Source organism: Mustelus asterias, chromosome 1 (assembly GCF_964213995.1).
Source record: "Mustelus asterias chromosome 1, sMusAst1.hap1.1, whole genome shotgun sequence".
NCBI lineage: Eukaryota > Metazoa > Chordata > Chondrichthyes > Carcharhiniformes > Triakidae > Mustelus > Mustelus asterias.
In genome coordinates, this window is record NC_135801.1 from 196,886,921 (window position 1) to 196,900,713 (window position 13,793).

Here is a 13,793-nt window from a genome sequence, read left to right on the forward strand (position 1 = left end):
CCTACTGGAATTGTAAAAGTGACTATGTATTTATGACCCCTAGTTCTTACCATAAGTGGAAACTCATGTACTATGTATCACAGAATCTACAGTGCTGCAGGAGGCCATTTGGCCCATTGAGTCTGCATTGACCACAATCTCACCCAGGCCCTATCCCCATAACCCCATGCATTTACCCTAGCTAATCCTGATGACACTAGGGTCAATTTGGCATGGCTAATCCACGTAACCCGCACATCTTTGGAGTGTGGGGGGAAACCTACGCAGATATGGGGAGTGTGTGCAAACTCCACACAGACAGTGACCTGGGGCCAGAATTGAACCCGGGTCCCTGGTGCTGTGAGGCAGCAGTGCTAACCACTGTGCCGCCCTACCACTCTTCAAACATGGTGACCTTTCTAGCCAATTTTTCTCCCTTCCACTATCAACTCCCTTTGCTAGAGCACAGCTCCACGAGTGATAGCTGCCTTCCTGCACACCACCCAAATATCTATTGTGAGATTTTGATACACAAGTGAGCCACTGTGAACCAATAGATTGTCTATAATCTCTTTGAGCATAGGAAATATCAGCTGCAAAGGTGAACCTGTCCTTCCCTGAATTCACACACAATAGCTTCTAACAAGGGACACTGATCCCGGCCAATAGCCCTAAGGCAGTGAATCCAGCTTGCAATACTCCCATCACCACCTAGCTGGCATCATCACAAACTGGATAACTAAACACAGATTTTCCTTTTTGCAAATTGCATTTAACCCACCAGAAAACCAAAGGGGTTTACTGAAGAGTGCCAAACATAGTTAATCATACATAAGAACAGGTTTAGTGCATCATTTTGTGACCTAGTAGCAAGAACCAAAGATTGTGTGTTATTAGAGTGAGAGGTGTGGTAAGCAGGTAAAATATATAAATTCACAACATAAAGAAACACACTGCTCTTTCACATTTCACTCGGTGGTAGAGAGTGAGAAATAGTGGGAAGAAATAAGAAACGATTTATTTTCTGTGCAACAGTTACCTCATTTTTGGTGCGTACTAGCTTAATGGCTGCGACTTTTCCAAATGGCTGGGTCAGTTTTGCGATGTCGTCTTCAGTGTAGCCATCATGGGGAAGATCAGTGATGTGAACCACACGCCCACTTCTCTTCATTTCTTCCATCTTCAAAATAAACAAAAGTTAGCCCTTCAATGGCATGATCAGGAACAGACATCCAGCACACACCCCACCCAACAGGAACAGTAAACAGAGTCAAGCTCTCAAAGGAATCAATTTAATTAAACCAGATTACGCAGAACTCGCACTTTATGCAACATCTTGTTGACAATACTAAATAGGGGCCCACTTTTTCCACTTTATATCCTACAAAGGAATAACTGAGACTTACCAGTTGTGCATTTGCCTCTTGTTGAGGAGTAGGTTTCTCCACTTTGACAGCAGCAGCGCCTAGAGACAAAAAACCCAGTGAGATACAACCCAATTAATAATCACAAACAAATAACAATTTGACAGACTATCGAAAGGTCCGTCAACCTTGGGTGGGAATTTCCAGTCTCAGGATGGGCAAGGCCAGAAAATCCCACCCCATAATCCATCTTCAACAATGCATCAATGTAAACTCAAAGCATTCAGAATTTTAACTAGTTTACCAATCTTCTTCAGGAGGAAGCCTTCCTTCTTTAGCCAAACATTCCTTTATTCACTCTCAGGATGTGGGCATCACTGGCTAGGCCAACATTTTGACTGCCATCCCTAATTGTCCTTGAGGTGATGGTAAGCCACCTTCTTGAACTGCTGCAGTCCATGTGGTTGGTACAGCCACAATGCTGTTTATCTGGCCCACATAGGATTCCAGTCCAACACCATCCTAGGTAACAACTTAACCATCCTATATTTGACCTAACAAGTCACCCAGTCATAACAACAGTTGGTTACCAGCAGCTCAAGAATAAGTTACTCAACCACCACCTTAAGGACAACCTTGAGGGGGATTAAACATCAGCCTGGTCAGTGATGCCCACAACCCAAGAATGGATAAAAAGTAATCACCTGTTAATTACAACTAGGTGTTTTATGTACTCTGCAGGTAGTGTCGCAGCAGCACAGGTTTATAATTACCAATATAGACATTGTAAAAGGAAACACCATCTGCTTTATGAGAGCAGATATAGTAAACATGTGGAATTTAAGCTACTAATATATAGCAACAACCACACACCATCTATTTTGGAATGCATTACTATTCAGGGATGATAACACTGGGGAACCAATCATCCTGGGATGCTCCTGCACACCTGCCAGAACTCAAGAATATCAGAAAAACAGCAGAAGGCACTGGATCCTGCAAAGGCAATGGGCCCTGACAACATTCCAGCAACAGCACTGAAGACTTGTGCTCCAGAATTTGCTGCTCCCCTAGCCAAGCTCTTCAGTACAGTTGCAACACTGGCATCTACCCGACAATGTGGAAAATTGCCCAGGTACGTCCTGTACACAGAAAGCAGGACAAATCCAAACCAGCCAATTACTGCCCAATCAGTCTACTCTCAATCATCAGTAAAGTGATGGAAGGGGTCATTGACAGCGCTATCAAGCAGCACCTGCTCAGCAATAACCTGCTCAGTGACGCCCAGTTTGGATTTCGCCAGGGTCACGCAGTTCCTGACCTCATTATAGCCTTGGTACAATCATGGATAAAAGAGCTAAATTCCAGCGGTGAGGTGAGAGTGACAGCCCTTGACATCAAGGAGCCTCAGAAAATTGAAATCAATGGATATCGGGGCAAACTCTCCGCTGGTTAGAGTCATACCTGGCTCATAGGAAGATGGTTATGGTCATGGGGGAGGGTCAGTCATCTTGGCTCTAGTACATCCCTGCAGGACTCCCTCAGGGTCGTGTCCTAGGTCCAACCACCTTCAGCTGCTTCATCAATGATCTTCCCTGTGTCTGAATTGGGGATGTTCACCGACGATTGCACGATGGGCGCACGGCAGTGTAGTGGTTCGCACTGCTGCCTCACAGCACCAGGGACCCAGGTTCAATTCCGGCCTCGGCTGGGTGTGTTGAGTTTGCACATTCTCCCCGTGTCTGCGTGGGTTTTCTCCGGATGCTTCGGTTTCCTCCACACTCCAAAGATATGTGGTTAGGTTGATTGTCCATGCTAAATTGCCCCTTAGTGTTAGGAGGATTAGCAGGGCAAATGTGTAGGGTTACAGGGATAGGGCTTGGGTGGGATTGTTGTCAATGCAGACTCGATGGGCCGAATGGCTTCCTTCTGCACTATAGGGATTCTATGAACATTTGCGACTCCTCAGATACTGAAGCAGTCCTGTTCAAATGCAACAGGATCTGGACAATATTCAAGTCTGGGCTGACAAGTGGCAAGTAGCATTCGCGTCACACAAATGCCAGACCATCACCAATAACAAACAATCTAACCACCACCCCTTGAAAGTTAGTGTTACCATCATTGAATCCCTCACTGTCAACATCCTTCAGGTTATCACTAACCAGAAACTCAACTGGACTCGCCACTTAAAACACAGTGGCTCCAAGAGCAGGTCAAAGGTGTGGAATACTGCGGCGACTAACCTTCCCCCAAAGCCTGTTCACCATCTACAAGGCACAAGTCAGGAGTGTGATGGAATATTCCCCACTTGCCTTGTGCAGCTCCAACAACACTCAAGAAGCTTGACATGATGCAGGACAAACCATCCCGCTTGATTGGCACCACTTCCACAAACATCCACTCCCTCTGCCACCAATGCTCAGTAGCAGCAGTGTATACTATCTACAAGAAGCACTGAAAAATTCACCAAAGATCCTTAGACAGCCTTCCAAACCCACGACCACTTACATCGAGAAGGACAAAGGCAGCAGATACATGGGAACACCACCACCTGCAGGTTCCCCTCCAAGAAGCCACTCACTGTCCTGACTTGAAAATACATCGCCGTTCCTTCACAGTCACTGGGTCAAAATCCTGAAATTCCCTAATGGCATTGTGGGGCAACCCACAGCATTTCAAGGAGGCAGCTCACCACCATGGGTGAGCTTCTCAAGGGTAATTAGGGATAGGCAATGGTCTAGGCAACAACGCCCATGTCCCATGAATGAATAAGTAAACCTCAGTTACTGCTCAGAAGCAGAGCACTACAGGAGCTGGTGAAGGAAAGTAGATGGTTAAATATGTTTAAAAACAGGAAGTGCTAAAAGTACTGAGGAAAATGGAGTTAACATTTCCACTCAAATAGGACTCATTAGAACTAAAGGAAGGTAGAAATATGATGGGCTTTATGCTGTTGAAAGGGGAAGGATGAACAAAAACGAAGGTCTGGGGTGAAGGTAGAGGTTGGGAGAGATTAAATAACAAAGATATTTTAGAAAAAAAGGCAACGGTAGTGGTAATGGTTGAAGTAAAGAAACAAAGAACGTGTGCATGCGCATGCATGGTAGCTGGTGAGATCTCAAAAAAAGATAAGGACCAAACCTGGAGAACCAGCTTGCTGTCACCCTCAGAGAACATCCTAAGAGCAGTAGGGCACTGTGTGGTAAATGTACTAGAATTTTATCGATTAGAAAACTATAAAGACTGTTGCCACCAGGAGAGGAGTTATCTTTTGAGTGTATTTTAAGCCAAGACCTTCTTGGACATATTCTAAAAGTAGTGTTAACAGTGTAAAGGTATTCTTGTGTAAAGTGCAACATTTTTCTATTTCTTCAATTTAATAAATATTTAACTTTAATATTAAAATTATCACAATTGGTCTGAGAAGTTACTTTCTGATTTCAGAAAATCGTCTCATAATACACAAATTGCAAATCGTTCCGGCAGCTGTTTCAACTTTCACTTTGAGATTTGGGTAATTCATCACTGACCATCTGCCATGTCATAACAGTATCAAATGCCGTTTTCATAATAACGTTCCAAACCTCTGGGCTGTGAATATAGTACTGTTTCCCAATTTCAGTCGTGAAAGTTCTGGCTTGAACTTTTAGAATAACTTCCTGGTTCTACAGTCCCTAACGAGTGGAATCAGTGACTATCCATTCACTTTAATATCTTGGGCTAATTATTTGATTTCAGTGAAGGTACAGTGTACCTTCACTGAAATCTTTTGGAGGGATGTCAGAAGCTGCAGCGTGACATAGATAGGATGCAAGACTGGGCGGACAAGTGGCAGATGGACTTCAACCCGGATAAATGTGTAGTGGTACATTTTGGCAGGTCAAATGGGATGAAGGAGTATAATATCAAGGGTAAGACTCTTAGCAGTGTAGAGGATCAGAAGGACCTTGGGGTCCGGGTCCATAGGACTCTTAAATCAGCCTCGCAGGGAGAGGAGGTGGTTAAGAAGGTGTATGGTGTGCTGGCCTTCATCAATCGAGGGATTGAGTTTAGGAGTCGGGAGATAATGATGCAGCTTTATAAGACCCTCGTCAGACCCCACTTGGAGTACTGTGCTCAGTTCTGGCCACCTCATTACAGGAAGGATGTAGAAATTATTGAAAGAGTGCAGAGAAGATTTACAAGGATGTTGCCTGGATTGGGTGGCATGCCTTATGAGGATAGGTTGAGGGAGCTCGGTCTTTTCTCCTTTGAGAGACGAAGGATGAGAGGTGACCTGATAGAGGTGTACAAGATGTTGAGAGGTATAGATTGGGTGGATTCTCGGAGGCTTTTTCCCAGGGCTGAAATGGCTGCTACGAGAGGACACAGGTTTAAGGTGCTGGGGAGTAGGTACAGAGGAGATGTCAGGGGTAAGTTTTTCACTCAGAGGGTGGTGGGCGAGTGGAATCGGCTGCCGTCAATGGTGGTGGAGGCAAACTCGATAGGGTCTTTTAAGAGACTTCTGGAGGAGTACATGGGATTTAATAGGATTGAGGGTTATAGGTAAGCCTATATATAGGCCTAGGTAGGTAGGGACATGACCGGTGCAACTTGTGGGCCGAAGGGCCTGTTTGTGCTGTAGTGTTTCTATGTTCTATGAAATCAGATAATTTTAAGAATCCCTGGGCTTCAAGGAGAGGGAAAAAAAGCACAACCAGATATCCCAACCCTGAACAGTAATTAAGAACTGGTGCTGTAAACCATGTACACATGTTAATCATCAGCTAAGTATCAGCAGTAATACTAAAAGTATCTTATTCACGCAGAGGCAGTGGTGGCAGTGGTAATGTCACTGGACCAGTAATTAAGAGGCCCAGACTAACGCTTTGGGGACACAGCAGCTGATGACATTCAAATTCAATTAATAAATCTGGAACTAGTCTGGCAAGAATCTGACTCCAGGCACATAGCAATGTAGTTGACTCTTAAATGCCCTCTGCAATTACCTAGTAAGCATCTCAGATGTATCAAATTGCTACTAAATATGAATGAAACTGGACAGTGCTCCTCCATGCTGAATACCACTTGGAAAAAGCACTGAGGGCGGCAGTAGCAAGGGCACAGAATTTTCATAGAATCCCTATGGTGCAGAAAAAGGCCATCTGGCCCATCGAGTCTGCACTGACTCTCTGAAAGAGCATCCACCCAGACGCTCCCCTCCCCTCCACCCTATCCCTGTAACCCCTCGCATTTACCATGGCTAATCCACCCATCTGCACATCTTCAGATGCTAAGTGTAGCATGGCCAACTAACCTAACCTGCAGTCTTTGTACTGTGGGAGGAAACATGAGCATCTGGACCAAACCCACGCAGACACAGGGAGAATGTGCAAACTCCACAAAGATACCCAAGGCCAGAATCAAACCTGGGTCCCTGGCGCAGTAGTGAGGCAGCAGTGATAACCACTGTGCCATCGTACTACCCCACCACTAAGAGTGGCTTGGTTGCACCACTACTGACTTAGCTGGTTATATCCTACAGTAAGAGGTCTCACAACACCAGGTTAAAGTCCAACGGTTTATTTGGTAGCAAAAGCCACTAGCTTTCGGAGTGCTTGCTGCTCCTTCATCAGGCGAGTGGGAGTTCTGTTCACAAACAGGGTATATAAAGACACAAACTCAATTTACAAAATAATGGTTGGAATGCGAGTCTTTACAGGTAATCAAGTCTTAAAGGTACAATGTGAATGGAGAGAGCATTAAGCACAGGTTAAAGAGATGTGTATTGTCTCCAGCCAGGACAGTTAGTGAGATTTTGCAAGCCCAGGCAAGTCGTGGGGGTCACAGATAGTGTGACATGAACCCAAGTTCCCGGTTGAGGCCGTCCTCATGTCTGTGGAACTTGGCTATCAGTCTCTGCTCAGCGACTCTGCGTTGTCGTGTGTCGTGTCTCGCATTCCAACCATTATTTTGTAAATTGAGTTTGTGTCTTTATATACCCTGTTTGTGAACAGAGATCCCACTCACCTGATGAAGGGGCAGCGCTCCGAAAGCTAATGGCTTTTGCCACCAAATAAACCTATTGGACTTTAACCTGGTGTTGTGAGACTTCTTACTGTGTTTACCCCAGTCCAACGCCGGCATCTCCACATCATATCCTACAGGACATACTTGCTAGACTGGGTCTGCAGCACAGTGATGGAAATCAACAAGAGAGAAATATCCACTTCACCTCGTCTTCACAATTTACTTATCCTTAGAAGCATCTTTCCACGATAGTATTGGTAGGAGTGACCACCTGGTGGTGACAAAGTTCCGTCTTCACACTGAGGATACCCTCCATCGTGCTGTGTGGCAATCCATTATGCTATGTGTGATAGCTTTTAATCAGATCTAACTACTCAAAACTGGGCATCTATGTAGTGCTGTGGGCCATAGCTGCAGCATAATTGTATACAACCACAATCTGTAACCTAGCAGCCTGGCATACGCCTTACTCTACCATTACCACCAAACCAGGGATCAGCCCTGGTTCAATGAAAAGTTCAGGACAGCATGCCACGAGCAGCACCAGGAATATTTAAAAATGAGATGTCAATCGATGAAGGTACATTACAAACTACTAGCATACCAAACAGCAGAAGCAGCATGCAATAGACCGAGCTAAACAATCCCACAACCAGTGGATCAGATTGAAGCTCTACAGTGCTGCCACATCCAATTGTGAATGGATAACTAACTGGAACAGACTCCAAAAACATCCCCAGCCTCAATCATGGGAAAGCCTAGCACTTCAGTGCAAAAGTCAAGACTGACGCACTTGCAACTATCTTCCGCCCGAAGTACACAGTGGATGATTCATCACAAGCTCCTCCTGAGGTCTCCAGCACCACAGATACCGGTCCTCAGCCAATTCAACTCACTCCATGCGATATTAAACAGCTGAAGGCATTGAATACTACAAAGAACATTCTGGAAATGGTTCTGAAGACTTTGCTTCAGAACTGGCTGCACCCCTAGCCAAGCACAAGTCAGGGTCGTGATGGATTAGTGTCCACTTGCCTGGATGGGTGCAGCTCCAACAACATTCAAGAAGCCTGACATCATCCAGGACAGAGTAGTCCACCTTGATTGGTATGCCATCTACCACCTTAAACATTCACTCCCTCCACCACCAACACACAATTGCAGCAGTATGCACTATTTACAAAATGCACTGCAGCAGTTCACCATGGCTCGTTCAACAGCAGCTTCCAAATCATGACCACTACCATCTAGAAGGACAATGGCAGCAGATGCATGGAAACAGCATCAACTGCACGTTTCTCTTCAAACCACACACCACTCTGATTTGCAAATATATCACCATTCCTTCATGTCACTGGTTCAAGATCCTGGAACTCCCTTCCCAACAGCAGTAGATGTACTTACACCACATGGACTGCAGCTATTTAAAGGAAGCGACTCATCAATTTCTCAAGGGCAATTCGGGGTGGGCAATAAATGCTGGCCTTGCCTGTTGTGACCGTATCCCATGCAATAATTTTTTTTAAAGGCCTCTATGGAAGTACAGCCACCTCACACTCAGGATCACAGTTCACATAGGCAGAAACAGCTATGAGGAATATTCAATAGTACTACTAGGATCGGGAACTAGACAAGAGCAAAAATCAGTTGTTTCAAATGAAAATAAATGATTACAAAGCACATTTCCTTCAGGAAGCGTTCTACCCACAATATTCACATCAGCAAGAGAAACTTCCTGGTGTATGCTGCAAACTAACTAAAATGAAGGCAGAATCAAAGGTATGGCTTTCTTTGCTTTGCCAATCAGTTTACACCCAATGAAAGAGTCACAATGTGAGGAGCCGGCATTACACAGCTAGACACATGCCACTGCAAAATATAAACAGTGTATGATAGATGAATGCTGCTACAATACGCAAAATCTTTTTTGTCTCACCAATGGGTTTCTTGGCAGCCACAGGTCGCTTTTTAATCTTCTGATTTACAGGCTTCTGACTTGCAGGCTTTTGAATTGTCGGCTGGCTTGCAGCAGGCTTCTGCTTGGAATTCTTAGGAGGCAATTCCTTCTGTATTTTGCGCTTGGGGCTGGGCTTGCGTGGAATGGGTCTGTGAGGGCTCGAACTTTTGGGACTCAACTTAGATTTGTATGGGCTCAGACGTCTTGGTCTGGACCTATGAGGACTGGACCGCTTTGGGCTTGGCCTTGGTCTGTGTGGGCTGGTGTGCCTGGGGCTGGATTTGGATCGGTGTGGGCTGGTACGCCTTGGACTGGATCTAGAACGGTGCGGACTAGTGCGTCGTGGGCTTGCCCTCCGAGGGCTCGGATGCCGAGGGCTGGGTCTGTGTGGGCTTAAGTGCCTGGGACTGGATCTAGGACTCATGCGCCGGGGGCTTAGGCGCTTTGGACTCATCCGCCCTGTGCTGAAGGATGCAGAGGCCGGTTCTCCAATAGCCACTTCTTTCTCTTTCTTTCCGACATCCTCTCTGAGTGAAATAAAATTGAAGCAAATTCAAATCACCAATAATTTAGCACAAGGTCTGTGTTAAAAAGAAAGACCCTTTTGATTACAGTTTTCAGCATCTATAGACAGAATTTAAAGACTTCAATTATACCGCCTCTCGATGAAAATAGGACAGAATTTTGTAAAATGCAACGTACTTTTTTGCAGGAACAGCATCCGGAACCCAATCTGGATACCTAAAACATAAAACATTACAAGTTTATTAGGAGAAACTGCACCAGGCACTACACCTGCGGGCTCCACAAATCACACCAGTGTACCCTAATCAGTAGCTCCCAGGAAGTTCACAGTAGATAGCATTCTTTTCAAAATGTAAATGGCAAAAAAGAGGAAAGCAACTGCAGAATACAGAGTTCTCCTTTTAACCTTTACCTAGATGTAGACCTAGTTTCTTCTTTGTTGATTTATGGGATGTGGATGCCACTGGCAAAGCTGGAATTTACTGCTTATTTGCAACAAAGCAGGCAACTTCTTGGTTACTTTTAGTAATGTCAGCCTTTTTCCCCCAGGTTTCACTTCAGCCAATTCAAATTTTCAAATTCATAGTCAAACTTGATCTCATGTTCTCTGGATTAGTAATCTAGGCCTTTGGGTTATTGATCTATTACCATAACCGTTTCACTCAATCAGACCAAGTTAAAGTTAAAAGTTTATTTATGAGTCACAGGTAAGGCTTACATTAACACTGCAATGAAGTTACTGTGAAATTGCCGTAGTCGCCACACTCCAGCGCCTGTTCGGGTCAATGCACCGAACCAGCACGTCTTTCAGAATGTGGGAGGAAACTGGAGCACCCGGAGGAAACACACACAGACATGGGGAGAACATGCAAACTCCACACAGACAGTGACCCAAGCCGGGAATCAAACCCGGGTCCCTGGCACTGTGAGGCAGCAGTGCTAACCGCTGTGCCACTGTGCCGTCCGGGCAATAAACTGGTGTTCAATGTCCTATTACAATAACTAGAGAGGAGGAGGTTAAATAGATACTGGGTGGTACATTTCTGACTTGAGTGTTTTTATAAAGATATGAATTTTCAACTGACAGATGCAAGAGAACAAAATGCACTTCTTTAACATTCAGGTAGTGTAGTGGTTCAGTACTTTAGTAAGGCATAGGCCAAGGCTACCAATCCACAGCACAGAAGTTCAAACCTCCTCACCAGGGCAGTTTGAGAACAGAATTCAAGCTAAAGCTAAATCTGAGCAAGATTTTTCAGATGATGGGGTTTCCTGCCCTGTCATCAAAAAAATATGTTAAATGGCTAGCGGCAGGACTTCTGCCCCACCCGAGGAGGGAGTACCACTTCAGAGCTGCTAGCTCTGACTGGTTGGCAGCCCTCTAATTCCAGCAGCACCACCACGAGTGGTGGCCATTGCTGGGATTACATCCCCCATTCCCAAAATAGAAGCAGCGGGACCTGGACAAAAGAAGAGGAATACTGGAGATATTTTTGACATACACAGGGACAAGTGGGTGTACCTAGTGATGGTGTGGGGAGAAAGAGGCCTTGGGTGGAAGCCTCCAATTGGGAATGGGTAACCCTTGAGGGAGACGTAACAGCTCCCAAATTCTCCATACAGGCCCGAGCAAGCCAACTTGCTTATGAGACGTAAATATAAATTAAGCAAGAATGAGGGTAAGAATAGCTAAATACAAGCACTGGAGCTGTATTTCTGCCAGCAATCACAAACTAAAATACTGATCTCAGCAAATCAATGTGTTCTTACTGGAGTAATGGCAAGAGGAGAAGGTTGGCGGTGACACTCAAGACTCTTGTTGCAATAACTGAATTAGGATCAGCCTTGACACACTCCATGAACAGTTTTCTGACACTATCTAGGTTCACACAAAGAATAGTCTCTTCCACGGCATCAAAGGATTGCTTTGCCTCCGGCAAGAGACCTCTGCCTTCAATAGATAGGAACAAAATGTATGCGCTTAACCAACTCCTCATAGTTGGCAACACCTGAAAAGAAAAACCCCAAACTTGGGTAAAATCCTTACTCTTTGAGCAAAAGCCGGCAGCTGTCACTGTGGACAGATGTTTTGTTGTGACGCTCCCAATCCTGTGGAAACAAAGAGAAAACACATTTTAGCAAAATGCAATGGGAAAACTAACCATTCCACAAAAATGACCCAGCGATATACACTAATAAATCCTCAGATGATTCATCCATTTCAATCAGTACGTTGTGGTGCCACTCAAACCGAATGATGTTCACTCAGCACAAGATATGACGGGAGCTTCCCATGGGTTGCTCTGGTAAAGAAAACTTATCGACAAACCACACTAACAATGTGACAAACTGCTCTTGCGAATGCCATTCAACGCTGCACTGAAGTTCAGAAATATTTCTGAGAACAGCAAGAAAGTCCAAACATGCAAAGGCTGAACATAAAGTATTCATGCAAAGAATACCATATGTACATTGCTGTTTAGTATAGTTACCAGTACAGAATGGTTTGAACTGAGACTGAATTCATCAACATAGTAATTCTACAAAACATAACTGACACTACTGAATTAACTTTCTGCAGTGATCTACAACTAGTATTTTTTTTAAAAATGAGGAATTCTTTGAACCCAGTGATATGCACCAAGCAGCCATTGGGACATAAGGTACTGCACAGAAATTTATCATCGATAATGGCTTCCTGCATCGAGCCTTTAAACAGAGACCAGCCAAAGTGGGAGTGTCCATTTTTCTTTGTGGATAAGTCACTGATACAGTTGTCTTCCCAAAATTTTGCTGGTATATCAAATCAGTCGGTTGTCACCAATGGCAAATCACTTACTCTCGATCACGTGCAGAAACTTTTGACTGCAGAATAGTGTTTTAAGCAAAACTTCCCAGTTGAACAAGTTAAGTCTTTCATCTAGGTGGGATAACAAAGGCCACAAATCACTGTTGGAAATATAACTCACAAGAGCCAGTGTGCCCAGGTTGGAGAGGGACAAATAAGAAAAATCCAATGATTTTAATGAAAAGGGTGGAACAATGACAGTTTTGTATCATAGGTCAGCAGGTTATAAACACATCAGGGAACAGTACTATCAACTAGCTAGTTTTTATGAATCCTCATATCAAATCTGAATAGGTTACTAATAGATATATTTGACCAGGAATCTCACTGTCCCCCATCCCAACCCACACACAGCAACTGTTGATTTTCTTCAACCATCATATTTACCAAGGAATAATCCTCACCTTTTTAAATAAGGAAAAACTGGACTTTTACTACAGCTTTCAGTTATCATTTGGAAGATTCTGATCCCATAATATTACAAAGGTCTGGGGAAAAGGTAATTCTATCTTGAGAGATGGCCAGATGGCCATTCATTGGTACAATGAATAACCGGTGTTAATCTAATTGAATCATGCAAAATCTATCAGTACGTGTTTAAAATACGATGTAATTGTTTGGAAATTGATTTTGTTCTCATCTCCCACTGTTTCACAACTTCAGAACAGACTAGTGGCTTGGCCATTGTAAGTTGCAACATTTATATTTTGTAATTCAATTACCCTGGGTTGGGGAAGAGAAACTGTGGGGTTCTTACCTATGATTTTCCTGAACCCCTGCTGGAAAATTGTGGAAAGAAATCAGGCAAGAACTCCTTATAATTCAACTCATTAACACATCACACATCAAGTCCCTCAACGGCAGCCACCTCAACTGCATTGGAGAGAAATGGATGGTACACCGACAGAGCAACAATTCTTTGGACATTCTTGCAGTCTTCAAGACACTAAAGAGCAGCACATCAAGTGGCTGAAATATTTGGTGAAGACAGCCACAAAGATAATTCAACTAGTTCTGGTCTCTTTGCTCTTGTTCCAAAGAGCACCCACAACCCCATCAACTGATACATCAGTAGGATAAGCTCTGGCTAGCAAAGAGAAACTCTTCA

At 44.2% G+C, this 13,793-nt stretch overlaps 1 protein-coding gene across 3 annotated transcripts in view; it reads right to left on the bottom strand.

Moving 5' to 3' along the window:
* The window catches only part of znf638 (zinc finger protein 638), a 279,892-nt gene that overhangs the window by 121,770 nt on the left and 144,329 nt on the right, over positions 1–13,793 (bottom strand). For all 3 annotated transcript variants that reach the window (XM_078224710.1, XM_078224700.1, XM_078224717.1), the window contains exons 3-7: positions 11,885–11,946; positions 10,015–10,053; positions 9,292–9,839; positions 1,386–1,444; positions 1,019–1,159 (exon numbers count right to left, since the gene is read on the bottom strand). In XM_078224710.1, coding sequence (XP_078080836.1) covers positions 1,019–1,159; positions 1,386–1,444; positions 9,292–9,839; positions 10,015–10,053; positions 11,885–11,946 — 849 coding nt within the window. The remainder of the gene's footprint in view (positions 1–1,018; positions 1,160–1,385; positions 1,445–9,291; positions 9,840–10,014; positions 10,054–11,884; positions 11,947–13,793) is intronic.